At 43.1% G+C, this 20776-nt stretch overlaps 1 protein-coding gene across 1 annotated transcript in view; it reads left to right on the top strand.

Annotated features, from left to right (window-relative positions):
• Positions 1 to 19952, top strand: part of SEPSECS (Sep (O-phosphoserine) tRNA:Sec (selenocysteine) tRNA synthase) — a 55092-nt gene extending 35140 nt beyond the window's left edge. The window contains exons 9-11 of the mRNA XM_014607761.3: positions 11943 to 12036; positions 12654 to 12744; positions 14231 to 19952. Of these exons, the coding sequence (XP_014463247.2) occupies positions 11943 to 12036; positions 12654 to 12744; positions 14231 to 14498 (453 nt within the window). The 3' untranslated portion in view covers positions 14499 to 19952. The remainder of the gene's footprint in view (positions 1 to 11942; positions 12037 to 12653; positions 12745 to 14230) is intronic.
• Positions 19953 to 20776: the final 824 nt, after the last annotated feature.

Here is a 20776-nt window from a genome sequence, read left to right as displayed (position 1 = left end):
GAAAAACAGTTGGCTATCATACAAACAAAACCCGCTTACATTTTTCGCAAAGTCGAAGACAACTCTGCCCACACCTTGGAGTAAATCTGACAATTTGATCAGTTGTCAGCGTCTTCCCGCCGCGACCTCCCTGGCGTACCCTTGCCCCGCGTGCCCGATAAGCCGACCGCCGGCCCGTATATATATATCTGCAGAATAACTGAACGACGATCTCTAAGCTGTAACTAACTAAGTATCTCTGACCTCCGTCTTACACCACCTTGACGTGAGTAAACAATCTTGCTTTGCAACCGATAAGCGTCTGCCTAATTAATTCCACTTCACGCGTCACAAGTACCCGCCTGACGGCCTTCTAAGGCCCCGGACCCTTATCTGCCCGGGTGGGAGTCAGGGAGAGCTGCTGGCCGGCTGCCTTGGGTCCCGACACTTGCATTAATCATGCATGTTAATGGCGATTAATTGACAGCCTTAGTAAATGCCCAAAAGTTATGGGTTCCTGAGCATTCTTAATTTAGCCCTTTGGGGCCCATAGTAGTCTTTAATCATATGATCATACAGTACTTATTGTAGGATCTTTGCCTCTAGATGGGTCATGATTGATATAGAAGATTGCACATAGAGAAAGGATGCTCGACTTATGGCACTAGTCTAGGACCTGAAAAATCATAGTTCTATACTGGCTCTGTCACAGAGTTTCTGTGTCATATTGAGCACAACCCGACATAATGCATACACTTAAGGGGGCTTAGCTAAAATTTTTGCAGGCACCATTAACTCTAGTGCTTCCTATCGTTTCAGTGCTTGACTTTGCCCCCTTCACATTTTAAACATATTTTTGCACATAATATCATATATAGAAATTGTGGATAACGTCACCATAGCCTGAAATAAATAGGTATTTAAAATAATCCAAAATTCATCTGTTCCATTACTATATTTAGTGTTAAGCCAAATGTCCGTGGTCTCCTGACCACGTGCTGCTAGTTTGTGAAGATCTGGTAGGACACATGGTACTTGATCTTGTTTCCAGCTCTTTCTACAGGCACTCAGGGTTTTTGTAATGGTATTTAAGTGTCTGTAGAAGCAATTAGAAGTGAAGAAGAGTAACTGTATAAGCAACTTCTGTAATTAAGCAAAAATGTAATCAGTTATAGTTGTGAGTATGGTTAAGTTTTAGAAATGAAGTGGGAGGTGATCCAGAGGCTTTAAATTTGAAGATGTCATGTATGGAACATTAAAAAGAACAGGTGTGATTTGTGAAATAAATTGTCTAGTAATCTTCTGTTTTGGATGATTGTATATATTGATGTCTGCATCAAAAATAATATTTCTTTTCCCTTACACCTTTTCCCCTAAAAATGTCAAACATTATTTGTGCTTTCTGTAAAGTTGGTTTGGATTGCAAGATTTACAGTAGTAGTGAAAATGCAATGCAGAGTATTGGGCATTGCCAGTCATAAATAATTTGGTAATTCTTTAGTAAATAAAATGTCCTAATGAATAGCTGTGCATTTCAAAAATAAGGACACCATTTTTTTGGAAGTAGGATTTTAAAGTGAATAAAACGTTAGATTTTTACAGCTTCATTCAATAGACAAGTTTTTTAAAATTCAAAATGTGGTTATACTCCATAAATGCAGCCCTATATGTGGTGTAAATATGTTTCTTTTATTGGATTTGTTGTAGAAATAGGAACCTTTTTTGTTTTAAATGTGCTTGTTCCTGAACTGTAAAAATTTAATAGTGATAGTTTATTGCTTGTGCCCTGCAAAAGCAGAGGCAGAGCTATTATGCTCTCAGCAGGAGCTATTTATAGCATGACATTGAGTACTCTTTTCTATATTGGTACAGCTACACCTACCCAAAAAAGAAGTCAGGCTATAAAAAAAACTCCAAGTATTTTCTCTTTCTTTTCTTATCCTTCTTCACTTCAAATATTATTTCAGGTTATTTGAGCTCAGCTCAAAACAAAAAGCTCACATTGTCATGGAGAAGTGGTTAATATCTTGCAGTGGAGGGGGAAACAAAAGCCTTAGACTATCCAATTTCTATTTCTCTAGGGAAAGCTGGTTAAAGAGGCAAAATGTATCTGACTGAGAGAGGAGTATACAGGGAGTGGGCTGTTCTAGGGATCAGCATTCATTAGTTGTGCAGTTGTTAAAGGACTTGGGGAGCTATAAGGATCTGTGGAGAAATGGGGCGAAGTGGTCACTTGTCCTAGGGCAGAACAGTGAAGTGAGGGTACTGGTGCCTGGGGAAAAGTGAATATAGATGAGAAGTTGATGCTGTTCTGGAGGAGTACAGGAGGTGTGCCTGCAGGGAAGAGCTGACTGCAAGTGTTTTCTCTAGAAGTATCCTGCTGCTTTCAGAGAGGGAATGCAAATAGGCCACTGGAAGCCTCTCCCCCCCATCCCTTTTCTAGCCCTTCACTGTCATCACATGTAAAGTCTCATGCTGCTTTGCTTACATTATGTTAATTGAACCAATAACCATCTTTTACTGTGTGTTTTGAATAGTACCTAGAATGATGGGACCATGATATCAGTCAGAGCCTGTAGGCCAGGGGCGGGCAAAATATGGCCTGCAGACTGGAAACAGCCCATCAGGCGATTATCATCTGGCCCATGCATGGGTGCCTACCAGTTTACTGCATCTGGCCTGGCTCTGGGCTGCCCCTGCTCTGCTCGCATGGGGCCAAGCCCCACTCACTCTCATGGGGGCAGTGCATGCTGTACTCCCACCATTGCTTGTGGGATGGCCCTGACCCTAGCTCTGCAGTTAGGGAAGTGGTGGCAGGAGGGAGTAGGGAAGTGGCAGGGGAAGGGCAGCAGTGGTGGTGGGTGGGGGCAGGGAAGTGGTGGTGGTAGTGGTGGCAGGGAGGAGTGGTAGGGGCAGGTGGGGGTGAAGCAGCAGCTGGATGGGAGCACAGGAACCCAGGGTTGGCCAGCAGGAGCATAGAACCCAGGTCAGCTGGGGCATGGGGTTTTCCTGGCTCTATCACATGGGGCTTGCCTTGGTTCTTTGTGTGAACTGCATGCCTCTAGGGGGAGTCCCATGCAATGGAGCTGATGGCTGGCCCTGCTCACTGCTACATGCGGGTCATGGGGAATGGCAGGAAGCTCTGTGCTATGGCGCCGGTCCAGGCCCATCCCTCTCCCTGCCTCCCTGGCCAAGCCCCATGACCTGTGTCACCAGCTTCATTGCCTGGGGCTCAGGCATGCGAGCCCTGTGCAGTGAAGCCACCAGTCTAGCCCTGGAGCTTATCAGGACTGCAAGCTGCTGGGGGACTCTACCTGCTGTGGGCCATGAGCACCCCAAGGGCCCGTTGTCTGCTGCTACCACTGGCAGCAGGGGCTGTGTGCAGTGGGGGGGGGGAATGTGTGAGAGGAGCGTGTTTGTAGGGTGGACACACACACACACACACACACACACACACACACACACACACACCCCTACATCCCCTCACAGACCCCACATGCTCCGACACATTCCCAAAAACCAACCCCCTGTACCCACCCATACACCTCCACACATTCACCCCCACTCCCTCCCCTATACTGCACATACACAAACCCATAGCCCTGCAAACCCATACCCACCTACACACCCCCCACATACCCACCCACACCTCTGTACAAAGCCCGCCCACCCACACACACACACACACACACAGAGTCTCCCACAAACCCCATACCCACCCATCCACCATATACAAGAGTAAGACTTCATTTTGAAGGCAAATCTCCTTCCTAAAAGGAGTACTTCTGGAGGCAAGGGAAGGGACTTCCCATGGCAAAGGTCAGGGTTTAGGAGTGGGATGTCTGGTCCCAAGGTGGCGACCATGGGGTGGGACACATAATATGAGTCACTAATATGCCATAATGATCCAAAAGATGCACGCTTTGGCCAGATCCAGACATGCAGGCATGTGCGGTTTGTGGCACCACAAACCTATTTGTAATGCCACAGGCCACACCCATGGCATGTTAAAATGTGCCCGGGGGCAAGATTTGCTACCAGGAAATCCTGGCAGCAACTCCCCCCCCCCCCCCCCCCCCCCCCCCCCAAAAAAAAAAAACCAACACTCTGCAAAAAAAAAAAAACAAAAAAAAAGGGCACAGCACACACCACAGGAGCATGTGCCAGCAGACAAAGAGGCTTGGTCCTCCCAGGAGATGCTCTGGCTGCCAGCCAGAGCATCTCCCCTCTTCTAGTTCCGTCCCAGCTCCTCCAACATGCCAGGAGGATCAGGGAAATGGCAGTTTCGCTGGCGTGGGGCATTTTGCCCCACACCAAAGTGCGTGTGCAGAGGCATGCAAAGCAGCAAAAAGCAGCACAAATTGTAGGGATGCACCCTTTGATTTATAGCTGTTTGGCATGTTTTATCATTTATATAAGAAACCATAGATTGTATCAACAAAAATAAATGTTTTATATTCTGTTCATAAAACTTTATATAAAGGTTTGCGGCCATTCTGCTTCTAAATTAAATAAATAATTAGTGAGAGAACAAATATATTTAAAACTTAAAAAAGCTGAAAGTTTTGAGCGCCAAGATTCAAATAGTCTTTTGGTCATTTAGAAAAGGAGACAGTTGCTTCTGTCATGAATTTTGTGTTGTGTTAGATACCCATGTTGTAGTTTGAGGCCTTTACAAGGTACTGCAGGATTTTCTGTGTATATGGAATTTATAGAAGTTTTGTAGAACTTGCAATCAGATCCATAATTTCTGTAATACTGTCTCAGTTGACATTTCTGCATATACTTAAATTAGGGTATGGACTTTGTAAGTGGGAGGTCCAAAGTAGTGCACGTATCCAGGGGATGTACTAGGGGTTATGTGACCTAGAAATAAAAAGATACCAAGTATGTGCAGGGTAGTGGCAGTGGTGTCTCCCATCTTGGGTATAGTAGCTTAGTGTTTACATTACACATACAGGAAATGAGACATGGGGCCAAAGCCCCCTCAGCCTGAGTGGGAAAAGAGCAGTTAGTCAGTGAAGAAGTGAAAAGTCATGAGTTTAAAAGGAAAGCAAATTGGAGCATCAGTCTTTGGACCAGGGCACTCAGCTGAAAGGAAGAATTTTTGCTTGCAAACACAGGACTAGAGTCAGTGGTCCAGAAGGTCCTTCCCAATCCTGGTCTTAATCCCTGGAGCCTGCTAAATGTTATACTGCTTGTGTATTATAAAATATATAAACATTCCTTTTCCGCATGAACTTGGTACTGAACACAATGCTGTCAGTGTGAGTTAGGCATGCTGTAAGGTAGGGGTGGCCAACCTGCACCATGGATGCCACGGGTGGTATGGGCAACCTCTGTGTGTGACGTATGTCAGATTGGGGAGGAGCCAAGCAGAGAGCAGAAAGCAGAGCATTGGACCGGGCAGGGAGTACAAGGCAGGGAGCAGAAAGCTGATCAGCAGGTTGGGTAAGGGAAAGGAATTGGAGTAGTAGTAGTATTTGGGGAGGGTGCAGGGCTAATTTGTGGCATGCCTGCCAAGCAGATTGGCCCCCACTGCTTTAAGGATGAGTGAAGGGCTAAGTAGAGACATTCAGAAAGCCTGATCCTGAATCAGTTAAATCTTTGCATGTTAGTCTAACGTGTAGATTGAACTGAGAAGAAGCAAGTGGACAGACTTTCACTTTTGATTTGGAAAAAGCAGCCACATGTCTGCAGCGGCTCAGGCTAGAAGCTGGGGGGTGCTAGAGCAGCACTTCCGTCCCTTCAGCAGTGGCTGGAAGCCTGGAGGGAAGCTGAGCTCAGTGGGGGACATGACCAGGCCCTGGCAGGCCACTAAGTATGAGCGGGGAGGGGTTGGCACGCATGCTCCCCAGTCAGGTTGTGCCTGAAGGGCAGAAGAGGAAGCGGGCCCCCCCCCCCCCAACCTTGAGCAGTGGAGGGTGTGGCCAGACGCTGGCCTAGGCATCACCCTGAGGTGAAGGGTGGGGAGGCAGGTTTAATCCTCTTTTCCCTCTCCCACCAGTATAGGACCCCTGGCAGGGTCACAGCAGCCCCTGTCAGGCATTTCCCTCCGCTTGCTGCTTGAGCAGCAGGGGGCATGGCTAGACTCTGGCACTGAGGCGAAGGTGGGGAGGGAGGGGAGTTTAATTCTCCCCTCCCTCCCCCTTCCCACTGGCATGGGCCTCCAGCTGGGGTCTGCCTGGCAGGGGTACAGCAACCCCTGTCAAGCATTTCCCCCACTTGCCGCTGGAGCAGCAGGGAGCATGGCCAGATGCTAGCCCTGGCAGCAGCCTGAGGCAAAGTGGGTGAGGAGGGGCAGTTTGCACAGAAGTTTGCAGGGGCGCAGCAACTCGTGTCAGGCAGACCCTAGTTGGGGTCCTGTGCTGGTGGGAGAGCGGAGGGAAAAGAGGATTAAACCCACCTTCCTCCCTCACTTCATCTCAGGTTGCTGCTGGGGCCAGCATCTGGCCATGCCCCCTGCTGCTTGAGCGGCAAGCTGGGGGAAATGCCTGACGGGCTGCTGCACTCCTGTGAGATGGACGGTGGCTGGGGTCCCATGCCAGTGAGAGAGGGGAGGGAGGGAAGATTAAATCCTGCTCCTGCTTCACCCTGCTGGCTTTGAAGCAAGGAGTGGTGTGAGCGGGGGAGGGTTAAAAGCCTGGGAGGGACTGCCCACCCCAGGCAAACCCCAGCTGGGGTCCAAGGCCCAGTGGGGGGTTTAAACCCCGCTCCCCTCCACCTTACCCTGCTGGTCCAGGTCACGGCATGGCCATGCCCCCTGCTGTCTGCTTGAGCAGGGAAAGAGAAAGAAAACCTTGGCAGGGGCTGCTCTCTCCCCCACTTGAACAGGGCGTTGGGTGTGGGGGTAGAAGTGTGGCAGTCCTCCCCACACAGACTGAGCCTGGGATCCCGTGGGCCATGGAGGGGATTTAAACCCCCCTCCCTGCCATTTGCTGGAGTCCGATGGACCCCGCCCCCTCTATTCCAGCGCAGGGAAAGTCTGGCAGGGGTGCTCCACTCCCGCCAGGCAGACCCGGCTTTGTTCCCAGCCAACTTTCCCACCCCCACCCCTTTGTCCACCAGCCCTCACTGCTTTGGCTACAGAGCAGAGGGGCAGGGCCAACTCTGCTCTGCTCAAGCAGACAGCATAGCCCAGCCCAGGGCTGCAAAGCATCATGGGATGCTGGGGGACTGTGATTTAATGTGAACCAGGAAGGGGTCTGGGGCAGAAGTTCCATAAACCAGTTTGACCTAAATCAGTTAAGTCTGATACTACCGTCAACCAGGTTTATTTTAAACAAGTTTCAGCCATTTCAAAACTGGTTTATATGTACTGAACTTATGTTTTGTTACAGGTTTAAACTAGTTTCTGATCACTTAAACTGGTTTTTGTGTAACTTCTGTCCGTAGCCTAAAAGAAGTTAATTTCAGAGGTGCCTAAACACCTAGAATTCCCATTTATTTAAATTGAACCTATGAAAATGTGGGTGCAATAACAATTCTGTTTTTGCTCCAGTATTTGAAAAAAAATTGTGATGATTATATTGACAAAGATGTTCTGGTGATTAATGGGTTTGTCAATACAGCTATGCAATTGATTTAATTTGTCTTACCAAACTGAAAACCAGAAAAAATACTTTTGTTTTAGGTTGACTGAAGCGTTTCATTTGGGCCAAAATTTACAGGGATTTTAATTTAAAAGTACATGATCTTTAAAGCAAATCTGATCTTGAAGTATTGTGAAATAAAAAATGAAACATTTTTACCTAAAATGTTTTGTTTTGACTCTTAGAGGAACAGTATAGAATTTGCTTCCCCCTCATTTCAAACTCTAAGTTCTTTTGGGGTAGGAAATATCTTCTTGTCTGATATGTGTACAGCCCCAAGTACAGAGGGGACTCAGGTATCACCACAAAAAAACACAACTAATGATTTTAACTCCAGACTTGGAAGAGGAGGGTAGTCCACTAGTCCTAGTGCAATTTCTGAAAGCTAAAATTTTAGACAGTAAATGTGATGAGAGTCAACTCCTTGGTACAGCATATCATTAGGTCAAATTTTTGCATTAAAGTATAAAGATTTGAAAGTCCTTCCTAGCCAATGAAATCTTACCCTCCTCAGGAATGGAGGATTCATGTCCATCACACAGTATGTATATTTGCAGTGAGCTGTGGATAATTTTATAGATTGACAGGAAATCAAACTTAAAATAGGAGAGATTTTCTTATGAGATTGTTAACTAGAATTTTATGTTGCGGAAATCAGTGAAGCTGCACCAGTTTCCAGCAGCCAAAGATCTCGTCCCTTCTTTCTAGGTTACCAGGACTGGCTTCAGAAACAACACTCATTTTAGCTGACTCTTTCAAAAGTTTCTTGATAATATTGTGCAAACTTCTGTGGAAGCTGGCCATTATGTCTAACATAACCATGTCATTTGGCACATTTGACGTACACTGCCTCTAGGATTGCTGAATTTTCAGTTTCTTGTTAGATTTCATTGTTTTTAGGGGTTAGAAATCAATCTGGCAGACCAAAAGAAATGCAATACGTTTTTGTATAACTTAGCATTTCCCTCAATAGTCAGCTGAGGTTTTGTAATGCAGTGTTTCACTTTCTCATTCACTCTTTTCCCTTAGAAATTTAGCTGACATTTAGTGTGCAAGTTGTTCAATGCAGCTTTCATGTGATGAGTCTTTTAAAACTGAGTTAAATATAGTGTCTACCCCATAGAAAATCAATTGTATTCAGCTACATTTAAGTAAGAGCTTATTGTACATATTTGCTTGGGGTGCTTATAAATTTCCCACACAACAGAAAGATTTTATAATAGAGGTCAGCTATAGATTTGACCTCACAAAAATATTGCCAAATCTGAAGCACCATTAATTTATTGTACAGTAAACTGCTTAGCTAACTACTTGTATACATTAGGTTTGCTAAGTGGAAGAAAAATTCTAGAATGCAGAGCATATTAATTTACAAAAACAGGAGAACATTTAAATTTGTACACAGAGGGCTAGAGTCAGCCTGACTGATGAAAATGCATATACCTTGGTCTCAAAACTCCATTTGTTCATTTCCTTGCACTCAGTCCTTCCATATGTGAGGGCTGTTTTAGTGGGGTAGATATCTAATCTTAACTGACCTAAATGTAAGCTAGAAATAGTAACTAGGCATTACAAACATGAAGTTATTCTATTAATGTGCTATCCAGAAGTTCCTGAATAGACAGACCCACCAGTTATTAACACCTGAAGATTTCTTACTGCTTGAATCTACCTTTCTCTCATCACCATTCTTATAAAGAAATATATCCCAATATTCCTATTTGCACAGCCCTGCAGCATTTTTCTCTGCTACTGCTGCAGTAGTAAATAGCCAGCAGAGGGAGCACTAATTAATTAACAGATTGGATTCCCAAAATTAAACTGATATATTATATGAACACATTAGTGATGCTCATTGTGTTAGAGGAGTAAATAAGAAATGAGTGTTGTGTTTATCTTCACTGAGGAGCAATAAAAAAAGTGTCTGAACACTTATCTTGGTCTACAAAGAGTATTGTAAATAAAGCTGGGCAAATTATCGAACTCAAACCAGAGAAGCACTTGGTTTGATTTCAGACTGCAAAACAGCAATTATTTGTCACAAGTTACAAGCTCTGCTAACCGTTCCCAATAGCTTCTTGCAACTGAATACTGCAGAAAGCTTCGTGCTGTTGTTTACAGCTACTTTTGAATCCAATTCATTTACATGGATAGCAAAGCTCTATTTCTGAATCACTCTGATTGGGAGGGGCATCTCAGGAAGTATTTTTCTCTTGATTTCTCAGAGAATGAAGCTATGTTTCAGTTCTTTGAAGCAGCACAGAGAAGGAGCTGTGCACAGAACTGGTCACCTCCAAACCCAGCTAGTTCTGTAAGATCTCTTGGAGGTGCTGTTTAAAAGGCAGTCCTAAAAACCCAGCAAAACAGGTACCAGTTAGGAAGGTGATGCTGTGAAGAGTGTGGAATTTTAATTGTTTGTATTTATTTATTTGTTCTTTTGCTTTCTGTGATGTCACATGCATTAACCAGGATACCAAGGCATGTCTGCTTACAGCGTTCCTTTCAATAATAGAACTGTTTGATTAAAATTACATTACACTTTTTTGACACCCAACTGACTGCTTAGAACAATGGTGCTTAACCTCCAGCTTGCAGGACAGATCCAGCCATATCCTCCAGCCTGTGGGTCTCCCCTTAAGTCTAAAAATTTGGTTCCTTGGGAGTAGTGACACTGGCAATTGTGGCTTCCCTGCTGATAAATTTCTGGACCTGTGGGGAGTCCCACAAACCAGATGATGTGGTCCTTTGCACTAGATCAGGCTGGCACATGGGGTCACTTCATGGCGAGATCTGTGGTTAGGCCAGCACCTATGCCCAGATCCAACTCATGGGACCAAGTTGGCACATTGGATTGCACCCATGAACCAACCCTACACAGGATCCAGTCTGCAGACCAGCCCTATGTCACTTTTCCAGCCTGAATAGTCACAGGGTTGAGCACCACTGGTTTAGAAGGTTTTGAGAAGCAGTTTCATCCAAACCAGCTACTTGTCCCAGAGAGAGAACATGGAGAGACACAGATTCTTCCAAACCACAAGCTATGTCATACAGTGTAAATTGTGGTACATAATACCTAGGTCAGTGCCCCTTTTTGTTAATGACAAGGCATACAAGTTGCTGCCCAGCTTTCCATTCTCATGCAGAAAGATTCTCAAAGCTTGCGGCAGGTGCAGCACTTTGATGATGACTGATGCCACAATGTATGTTGTTCTTATTCTAAGGCTGTTCCAGATGAAAACAATGCAAGCAGTAGTTTTCAGTGTCTACCACTAGCAGTAACAGTAAAACCATTCTCCTCCATGTTCTAATGGGCGAGTGACATGGTATGTCACCCGTTCCTGCTGACATGCTCCGAACACAGAAGTACAATGAGGTCCTTTAAGGGTTGTCCTCAGCAGCTTACTTTCAAATCCACTAGAGACTGAGGACTTGAGAGGAGGCAAGAAGGATTCCTAGAGAGTTTTCATTTGCTGATTTGGAGTATGTTGGTGGGAGTGAGTGGGTAGGGTGCTCGGGGCTGGCCTGACTGCAGCAGCAAGCTGCCACTGTATTACAAATATGTACTTGGAGCTTAAAAAAACCCTCCCTGCTATTTATCTTTTAGACAATTGGAAAACAAAAATGTATTTATCATATGACAGAGAAATATACAAAAGAAAAACTAAGGCTTATAACCATGAATTAATATTGGCATTGGCAACTCTGGTCTGTTCTACTGTTCCCCTAACAGTGTCTATCTTGCAGTAGTGAGACCTTATCCCTTGCAATTAAAGGAGACCTTAGCCAGGAGTACCAGTGGTCCACTGTGCCATTTCTTAAGACAAACCTGACTCCTTGCTGCAGCAGGATTCTGGGAGGGGACAAAACTCACCTTACTTTGGGACACTTCTTAAGGGTATATTACCTTTCCTGTGTAAGTGTTTTGCAGGCCTGCAAAAGGAATGACAGGGATTCCAAACATAAACATTGGACTAAACAGAGAGCCTTCCACCAGGTTAAGGTAGGAGGAGAGTGCTGTGGGGGAAACTGAACCATTCCCCCTGCACATGGGGAGAGATTGGTAGGTGAAAAGGTTTTCTTGCGTTAGTGAAGGGCACAGCATAGCCCAGTGACTCGAGTAAATTGTTTATGATGAAGTTTAGTACACATTAAATGAATTGCAGAATCATAAAAAACAAGACTGGACGGGACTTTATGAAGATCATCTAATTCAACCCCCTGCTCAAGCAGAATCATCCCACTCAGGCATAAGTCTTCTTTCTGTTCTTTTAAGAGATGTTTTGGCAGCTGACAGCTTTCTAAAACCGATTCTTTCTTTCTCTGTTGAATAAAAAACTAAAGTTAGTTGAAAACTGTATCATTCTTTTCCAGGAAATGTTTTCGTATCTTACAAGCGAGCTGAAGAAGTTGGCAGAAATCCACAATGAGAGACTCTTGGATACACCACACAACCCTATTTCATTAGGTAATTGCTATTTGTATTTGCAATTAGGTATAGTTTTTCTGATACTATCTTGTACACATGTGTAGACCTAGTTCACCCCTCTATTAAACCAATCTGAAGCCAATGTGAGTTCATTGAACTCAATGGAATTACATTAGTCAAACAGTGGAGAAGTGCAGAAGTGACTTAGATCCTGTGTATGTATACAGAGCTGCTCTTGACCAAAATATATGTGGTTTAATCAATGGAATATAAAGGCTGACACATTAGTCATTAATCATATGCTATAAAGAAAACAGTTTATAGTTTGGGGCTGATTCTCAGTAAAACAGATTACTATTGAGTCCCTCCCTTTATTTAGGATTTTTGTTATAAACACTAACTCTGCTAAACATTGAAAAGTAAAACTTCTCCATGTATTACCTTGGCCACGTGCATAATTTAACCATATAAATAAACAACTACATGGAGTAGAAAACTAAAAATGAAGTACTATAAGAATGCACATTATAATTATATTTTAATACAAATACTTAATCAGGTCTCCATTATGAAGTAAAATATACCATCAGTGGTTTGTTCTTGGTGAAAAAAGTGCTTTTTTACAATTTTTATAACAAAGCCGTTTATGTCTGCAGCCATGTCGCTAAAGAACCTAGATGAACACAGTGACACTGCTGTTACACAACTTGGATCTATGCTTTTTACAAGACAAGTTTCTGGAGCTAGGTGAGCATTTGAAACTTTAAAATTTTCTCAGATGACCAGGTTTGAATTGAATACCAACAGAGAGGAAAAAACCTCAAGTTAAATTTATCTTGTTGCGATGATTCGTACCCCTCCTCCCCCACCACCTTCACATGCACACCGGAGACTATGTAATATAGCCCCTTGATCAGTGTAAGTATGACCCAAGCAGGGAAGGAAAAAAAGGTGGTTTCCTTCCTATCTTCAGGTGGCTCAACCCAACCCATTTACTTGTATGCATCTGCTGTTATGCAGTTTGTTTCTGCTTAATATTTCAAGTGATGCCTTGTGTAACTTATCCTTTTCAAGTGTCTGGGGTTTTACACTGCAAGCAGCTTGTGGCATGGACTGTCTCTTTATTCTGCATTTGTACAGCACTTAGCACAGTTTTGTCCTAGATCTGGAGAACCCATTGTTAAGCTTTAATATCTTGCGTTGCTTTTTGAAAGACAGTGTGCTTTCCAGAACTGCCTGTGCTAGAGGGACCTACAACCTGAGCTAATTCCAGATTAATTTACTCTTAAAAATACTTGAACGTAGCAAGGGAAATGCAGGACAAATCATTTTTAATGGTTTCAGTTTAAGCCCTTTAGAAGAAGAACGTGATCTAAAATTTGTTTTGGCAGAATTCCTTAATCTGAATATTGCTGCTGCCACGCTAGCTTCTGCTACAGAGGTAATGTCATTTTCTCCAGCAGAGCTGAATGTTTCCACATCATAGGCCATGCTTCATTAGTTTAGATTATTCCACTTCCTACACAGATGAACAACAGTAAATCTATGTGTACTGCAGTCTAATGCTGTTCTTGTTTTGTCTGACCCCAACCTTCACTTGTCCTGCTCCTCTGGTCATTTTTGGGTAGATTGGACTCAACAGATTCCAGATTTGAGAAGTTACATGTCTCCAATATATTGTTTCATCAAGTTCAAAGGTTCCATTCCCATGTTTCCTGTTCATCCTAGGCTATTGATGTGAACTTTTTCATAACTTACAGAAGGGGTGTCAAACGTACCTGGGGCCCCAGGCTGGATTCGGATCATGGGGCGCTTCACAAACCTGATCCAGCCCAAAGCACCTAGTAGGCCGCTGTGACCACCTCAGTGGTGGCAGGTCCAGTATCAGCAAGGAGGTTCAGCCATAGCAGTGGATCTTGGGAGTTTGCCAGTGGCAGGAGGGGCTTGGGGGCAGTTGCAGCAATGAACAAAGCTGGCCACCAAAGTCAGCAAGTCCAAAAGGACCTGAATTCTGTAGTAGGCTATGCCATGCCCTAGCTTCTGGTGGCCCACCACTAAAATAGTGAGCCAGGTAGAGAGGCTCTGCAGGCCAAATTCAGTCCACAGGCTATATGACACCCCTGACTTACAGGTATATTATACACAAAAAGTGTTTGCAAAATTATCTCAGAATAGCATATTATCTGTAAACAGCCCTGGGCATTTTAAACTAACCTGTGATTATTTGTTTCAGGGTGGTTCCCCGAAATTTTCAGCAAACAGTGAATAACTATACATTCAAAGGCTTTATGTCTCATGCAAATAACTACCCCTGTGCTTACCTCAATGCTGCTTCAGCAATTGGCATGAAAAAGCAAGATGTGGACATGTTCCTTAAAAGACTCAATAAGTGTTTGAAGACTTTTGGAAAAGAAACAAACAAAGGAAAAGACGTGTCTAAAACAAATGATTGTCATGCAGATCTAGTCGAGGGAGAACCAGAAGAACCAAACAAGATGTAGATTTTGGAACTTAGCATAATTTATTCTTGCAAGATGTCAAGTTTGTATCATATTGCATTATACATATGCAATTCTGGGAATTAGAAATTTAACCCTTGTTAAAAAACATCTTGGATAAAATTCATATTAAAAATATTGTTGGAAGATAGTCTCTTCCCTGTGCATAGAGGCCCAGCAACTAGGCTTCTGCATCACCACTTATGCCTTCAAAATAGACTTTATTTTGGCACTGTCCTTGGGGCCAAATTGGAATTGGGGAAATACCTGAAGAAAGAATCAATTAATATTGAGGAATATTTTAAACTGAATTTTTTGTGGTGGTATTTGCACTACTGGTTTATATGGAAGCCTTTTATTAATTTCATCAAATGTCTATTGAATGAGGTCATTCCCATACTTATACTGATTAATTCATGATGGCCATATGCAGCCAGTCCCCACTGAATCTTTGTGCAAATGAGAGGAGAGATGGGTATTAAATAGCATTTTAAAAAAATGCAAGCAAGTGAGGCAGCTCAAAGTAGTAATTTCTTATGATCTCTTGCCTAGTAATGCTCAGAATAGCTGCAATAGCAGCCACATATTTAAAGTCTGGATAGTTTTCACAGCCAAGCAACTACAGTGCCTCATGTATTTGATCTCTGCCTTGATAATGGCTCTCCTGTAAGAAAGCAATCAGTGGACCTGAGGCAGGGAGAGATAGTAGTGTCGTTGAGCTTTGAGGAGGTTACAGCAGTTAAGAGATCAGCTGGCCCCTGTGGGTGTCCTGGGATGTAAGATTCACTCTAGCACTTGGATAATACGAAGACTTACTTCTGAACCATCTCCTGTAGGTGATGCTATTGCTGCACCAGCTATACTCTGGCACTGACTGAATTGGTTAGCTTAGCGAAATATTGGTGCTCTGAAAATGAGGGGCCTGTATCACTGACATGATGACTGTTGGTTTAAATTGTTGGTTTAGATTTGTAAAGTTTTTAGTTTAATTCCCCTTTTTAATGTAGCATATACAGAATGGCAGTTGCCAAGTCGTTTATTAGCTCAACTCTGCAATATTTCTCTGTCAGTCTGTCATGATGCCTTGGAGCACCACATTTATTTCAGGGAATGTCCTAGTTTTTTCATGTATGGAGAACCATACACCTTTGTTGATTGCTAAATCAGAGTACTGGCCCTTTCCTAAAGGTTTGTGTATGTAAAGGAATAAGATAAATAATGAAAATGGGGAAATTGGTGCACATAAGCTAAAGTGCATTAGCTTCATGTGGCTGCTTTCATTCAGAAAAAAAAGTGGCCTTAGTTCACTGTATTTAAGCTTGAAGATTTGCTGCCACTGTTTCACTGCTACTCCTGTGTGAGCCAGCTACATGCACCTACTTGTGCTATAGTCACACCTGCTATACAGACATATCCTAAAAGATATGTAATACATAGGTTGATCCCTGGTCCTTGTGACTGTAAGCACACTCTCCTACCTTGCATTTGTCAAGGTCATAGCATACTACAGCCTTCACCACTACACAAAGCTCTGGCACAGTTTTGAGGTGCAAAAAGATGGCATGGTCCCTGCCGCTATGTTATATGTTGGAGCAGTTAATCAAAACTGCAGAGATTTAGTCAAATCCTCCTGTTCATGAGTCATGGTCATTCATTCAGGGAACAAACAAATTAAAGCTTAGATGAGTATTTCACAGAATTCGAATATTAAACTCTCCTCTATGGTGTCAGGTGGTGTGTGCCAGCAATTTTACAGACTTAAATAAGCATTTGGTGAATAATATTCCCACATGAACAATTCAAGAAAAAAAAGAAAATTGTACTTGGCTCGAGGGGTATTAAGAGCAGAAAAACATCTTAAATAAATTGCTTATTGCAAATAATTCACTCAACTCTACTAGTTAATGGATTTGACTAGGTACTGAGCTACCTATTCTAGTTTAAAATCTTCTGGTTCTCAGGTTATTTTGGATTAGATGAGTTATATTATCTCCTCTATGGAATAAAGTGAAACAGGTAAAACTATTCTAATGACTCTTTCATTACCAGTTTGAAAACATCCTCATTTACTCTATTTTAACCCCCTTTTGGTTCTTCTCCTTTCATGCTTGTTAGGGAATAGGGCTTGGTTCTTTGGTCTCTGGTCTTCCTTTATGCACAGTAATTGGGAAGCTACATAGACATTTTCAGTCATCTTTATTGTGACGACATGCAAATCTACCTCACTGCTTACAACACCTCTCCTTCTCCAGGCCCAGATCTCGGCAGTCTCTCTCCCTGATATTTCTGTGGCTAAAATTTGGTAACCTATTTTTCATCATCTCTTCTTGCTTTCTTATATTGTCACAGGGATCCCTCTGTGACCCAACTTGTATCCACACTGAACTGATTCTTCCTTCACCACAGCTCAAAAAATTGTCTGTTTTGATCTCTACAGATTAGAGCTGGACAGAAAATTATTTCCATCTTATGGGATTGAAAAATTCTGCTGGCAGTTTCTGACAGAAAAACATTTCATCAATAAAAAGTAACTGCTGACTCCAATATATATATCAACACTTGTCTGCATCCTGCTTATTTCCTCTGTTCATTACTGTGACCTTTCCAGCATCCAGATACTGAAATTGTTCACCAAAATTAGGCTGTTAAATGATCTTTTGCTTTTAATCTGCTGTCATTCTTTCATCCTTAAAGTCTTTCCACTAGCTCCTTCCCTACCTCTTCAGATTCAAATTACTTTTACCTTTTCTACTTAATGCTAGTAATACCTCATATCCAACTTGTACCTCATCTTGAAGAATTCCTGTGTAAGTTTATGCATGAAAGTAGTCCCATTGAAGAGATGTGCAATTACCATATTTATTTGAATACAAAACAAGGTGTTTCTCCAAACAGCAACGCCCTTCATCTTACATCCAAATACAAGAAAACCTTATTAAATAAATTGTCTATCAGTAAACTGCTGCTAAAAACAGCATGTGCTCAGTAATAGAAACCAACTATTACCAACTGATGCAACCAACACTAAGCATAACTGAAACAAATGGTCCATATTGGGCAAACATGCTTTTTTTTTTTTTTTTTAAATAATATATTTCATGTTTCAGGTCAAACTAGCCAAATCCATTCCAAATCATATCAATTGAGCAGAACTCAATCATTCCAAAAGCCATATCAATTGAGCAGGCAGAACTCAATTGTTCTAAACACCACATATGGTGCTACAACCAGCGAGCATCCTTCACCCGAGACCTATCACCTTGGGACTTCAGAGACTTCCAAATCCATTGGTAGGCATCCTACGTACAGGCCCAAGCTCAGAAGTCTTTGAGTTTGGATGCCCCCAGAGGCAAGCATCCTCCATCCCAGACTCTTTAGTTTGGGACTTCAGATACTCCCTACACTCAATTTTAGCCCACAAGAGGCCAAGAAGCAATAGTGGACAAACATGCAAGGATATATTGGTGCACTCCATCAGAATAAGATATGTGATAGTGCCTTTTAAGTACAGTCCCCCTCAGTGCCGACTTTTTTTCAATTCAGGATGAGCCACTACAGTGCATATGTCTCAACTTCCTCTTTACTCCCACAGCTGAGCTGCACATTTCTTTTCCATTTCCAATTAGTGCTGTTTCTTCACCAGCCTAAAATGTCTGGCAAACATCACCAAATGGGGCCCCAAACAGTTTACCCAGTATCCCTGTGTCAGCCCTCAGCCTGCCATGTGATTAGTTTGGCCTTTATGAGGTGGAGCTGGACCAGGTTGTTCTGTCTTTTCTGCATATAAATCTTTGGAGCAGAACTCCAATCCCAGGACTCATGACAAAAACACCCAGTTGTAGTCATGAGTGGAAGCTAATTAGCACATTGATCCTTTGTGGTGTCTGGAATAAACACACAGACTGAGCAATGCTGAGCTGTGGAGTCACCATAGCTTGAAATGCTGTCAACTCTGATGTGGCCCAGCCCAGTGAACTATATGGTAAATCTTGAGCTTTTAGCTTTGGACTAATATAATGCGTAGTTTGTAGGCCCAGATCAAGCATAGTGGCTTTTTAACCTGGCAGGGTAAATACCATGCATCTGTGTCCATGTAGGCAGTTCTCCTGAACTGCACTGCAGGAGTTGCTCATCTGGCATGGTTCAGTACCTGCCGAGGTGTAGTGGCTTTAAGCACAGTTTATGGAAATGGGAGTCTCCTCCCTTGCTTGCTTTGAGGGCCTTATGGCTAAGGCCATAGCAAGGTCAAGCAAAACTCGGGGGCATCTGAACCCCAAGCCTCTGGGCTTGGGCCTGCAAGTAGGATGCCCACCAAAGGTTTTGGAAACATCTGAAGACCCAGGTGCGGGTAGAGGATGTTTGCTGGTAATAGGACCACTTATGGTTCTGGACTCCTGGATTTGGAATTAGTTTTGGCTAATTTAGCCTTGGATACACATTTTATATACAGTTTGTACTTACCTGGCAGGGGAAATACCCTGATCAAGGTAATGCAATTAAAATGGCACTTTGTTTAGGGATGTACCCTTGTCTGCTTGCGGATAGGATTCCACCTCATAGTTAGCTTCCGACTGGCCAGCTTCCAGTGGGAGGATCTCAGCTATGATCCAACTTTATAGAAATGGGAGACTCTTCCCTAGCTTGCCATCATGTAAATTACTACAACTATGTTTAATTTCAAGGTCAGTTATTCAAATGTGTACCACCTTTCCTCTGCTCAGGGAGAGCAGGGTCTGACAGTAAGGAAGGGTCTGCAGAACAGGAAAAGTTGGAGTGAGGCAGAGTGCAAACGGGTTACCTGACCCCCTAGATTAATTTTCCCTGTTGTAACAATGGGAGGGGGGAAATTCAAGGCAAGCCTCCAATAATTAGATTCTATACCTAATAAATTTATACATTTTCCATATATAAAAAACTAATTATTGAGGGGATCCTCTTATAATCAGGATTATTTTATCTTTGAGTGATTATGGTAGTTTTTGCAGAATTGTGCTTTTACTGCATGGCCTACTGACTCTTCTCTGCCAGGCTTTGTGCCCTATCTGTCCCCTTTTCCATCACCCCTTTTCCCCCACACCAGTCATTTTCAATTGAATACCCTCTAGAGCCTACTACTGTCTTTTATGGCTCACTTCACAAGTCTCAGCAATGCATTTAACCAAATAATTGATTTGAATTTTTTTCAAAACATGTATCATCATGCTGTGCTTGAGCCTTGTACTAAATACCCATGAGTTCCTACTTCTAGAATTTGTTCTTCATCTTGCAGTCTCACTCACTTCCTGTGTCACCCTTTATTATGTCGTATTCTAATTTAAATTCAGTTATTGGGGGCACAGACTTTGCCTAATTTAATAAGAACTTGTTACCTAGGCTTGCTTGGAAAATGAAATTTGATATAAACAATCCAAAACACAATGTATTGTTAACAGAAATAAATGGAAAAGAATTACCGAACCTTTTGTGTTTGTTATTTTGTGATAGGGTTCTATAAACAATGTTTGTTTAATAGGATGTTTTTAATGGAAGATTGCAAATCTTATTGATATTTGCATTTCTAAATATAAATAATATTATTTTTATTTATAACATTTCATTACTTTATCTGAAAGTATAGTTACTAGTTGTTTGTATATTTTCCTTCTATAATCAAAGAAAGAGAATGTTCCTCACGGCCATGGGAAGTCCTTCCCACCAGAAGTGATGCAACCAATAACAAGTGGTGATATAAGGTAGAAATTAAGTAAACTGTTTGGAGCAGGGGTGGACATTTGTTTCGGCTGAACAGTTTAGAGGACCTGTCGAGGCCCACATCCATCTCTCTGTCCCTTTCCTCCCCCCTCCTCCTCTCTCCACGACCGGACTGGAGCTGTAGTTTGCTAGGAGCCCTGAAGCTCATCTGTGGACCCAGACCGGGACTTCCATCGCAGCCAAGCCTCGATGCAGAACCTGCTAGTGGTGTCACAGCTGTCATCCGCCCAGTGCAGCAGAAGCTCCTCTCTGGGTCCACTGCTGATGCTGCCAGCAGGTTCTGGGCGGGAACTTCCATTGCCATGGGAAGGCGGTTGCATCTGTTGTTGATGCTGCCAGCAAGTTTTGCTTTAGGGCTCCTGAGCCTGCCGGCAGCATCCAGAGCTGATGCTTCTACCCGCAGGCTGTGGCAGAAGCCCTTTCAGGTCCACAGCTGATGCCACCACATCACAGGCTATTGCTGCTGGGCAGAAGCAGTTCCACTTACTTGCCCGGCACCACGTGATAGCTGTCCATCTACAGACCGGATC

The sequence above is a fragment of the Alligator mississippiensis genome, chromosome 2 (genome assembly GCF_030867095.1).
Source record: "Alligator mississippiensis isolate rAllMis1 chromosome 2, rAllMis1, whole genome shotgun sequence".
In the NCBI taxonomy this organism is placed as follows: Eukaryota; Metazoa; Chordata; order Crocodylia; family Alligatoridae; genus Alligator; species Alligator mississippiensis.
This window is presented reverse-complemented; position numbering and strand designations above follow the sequence as displayed.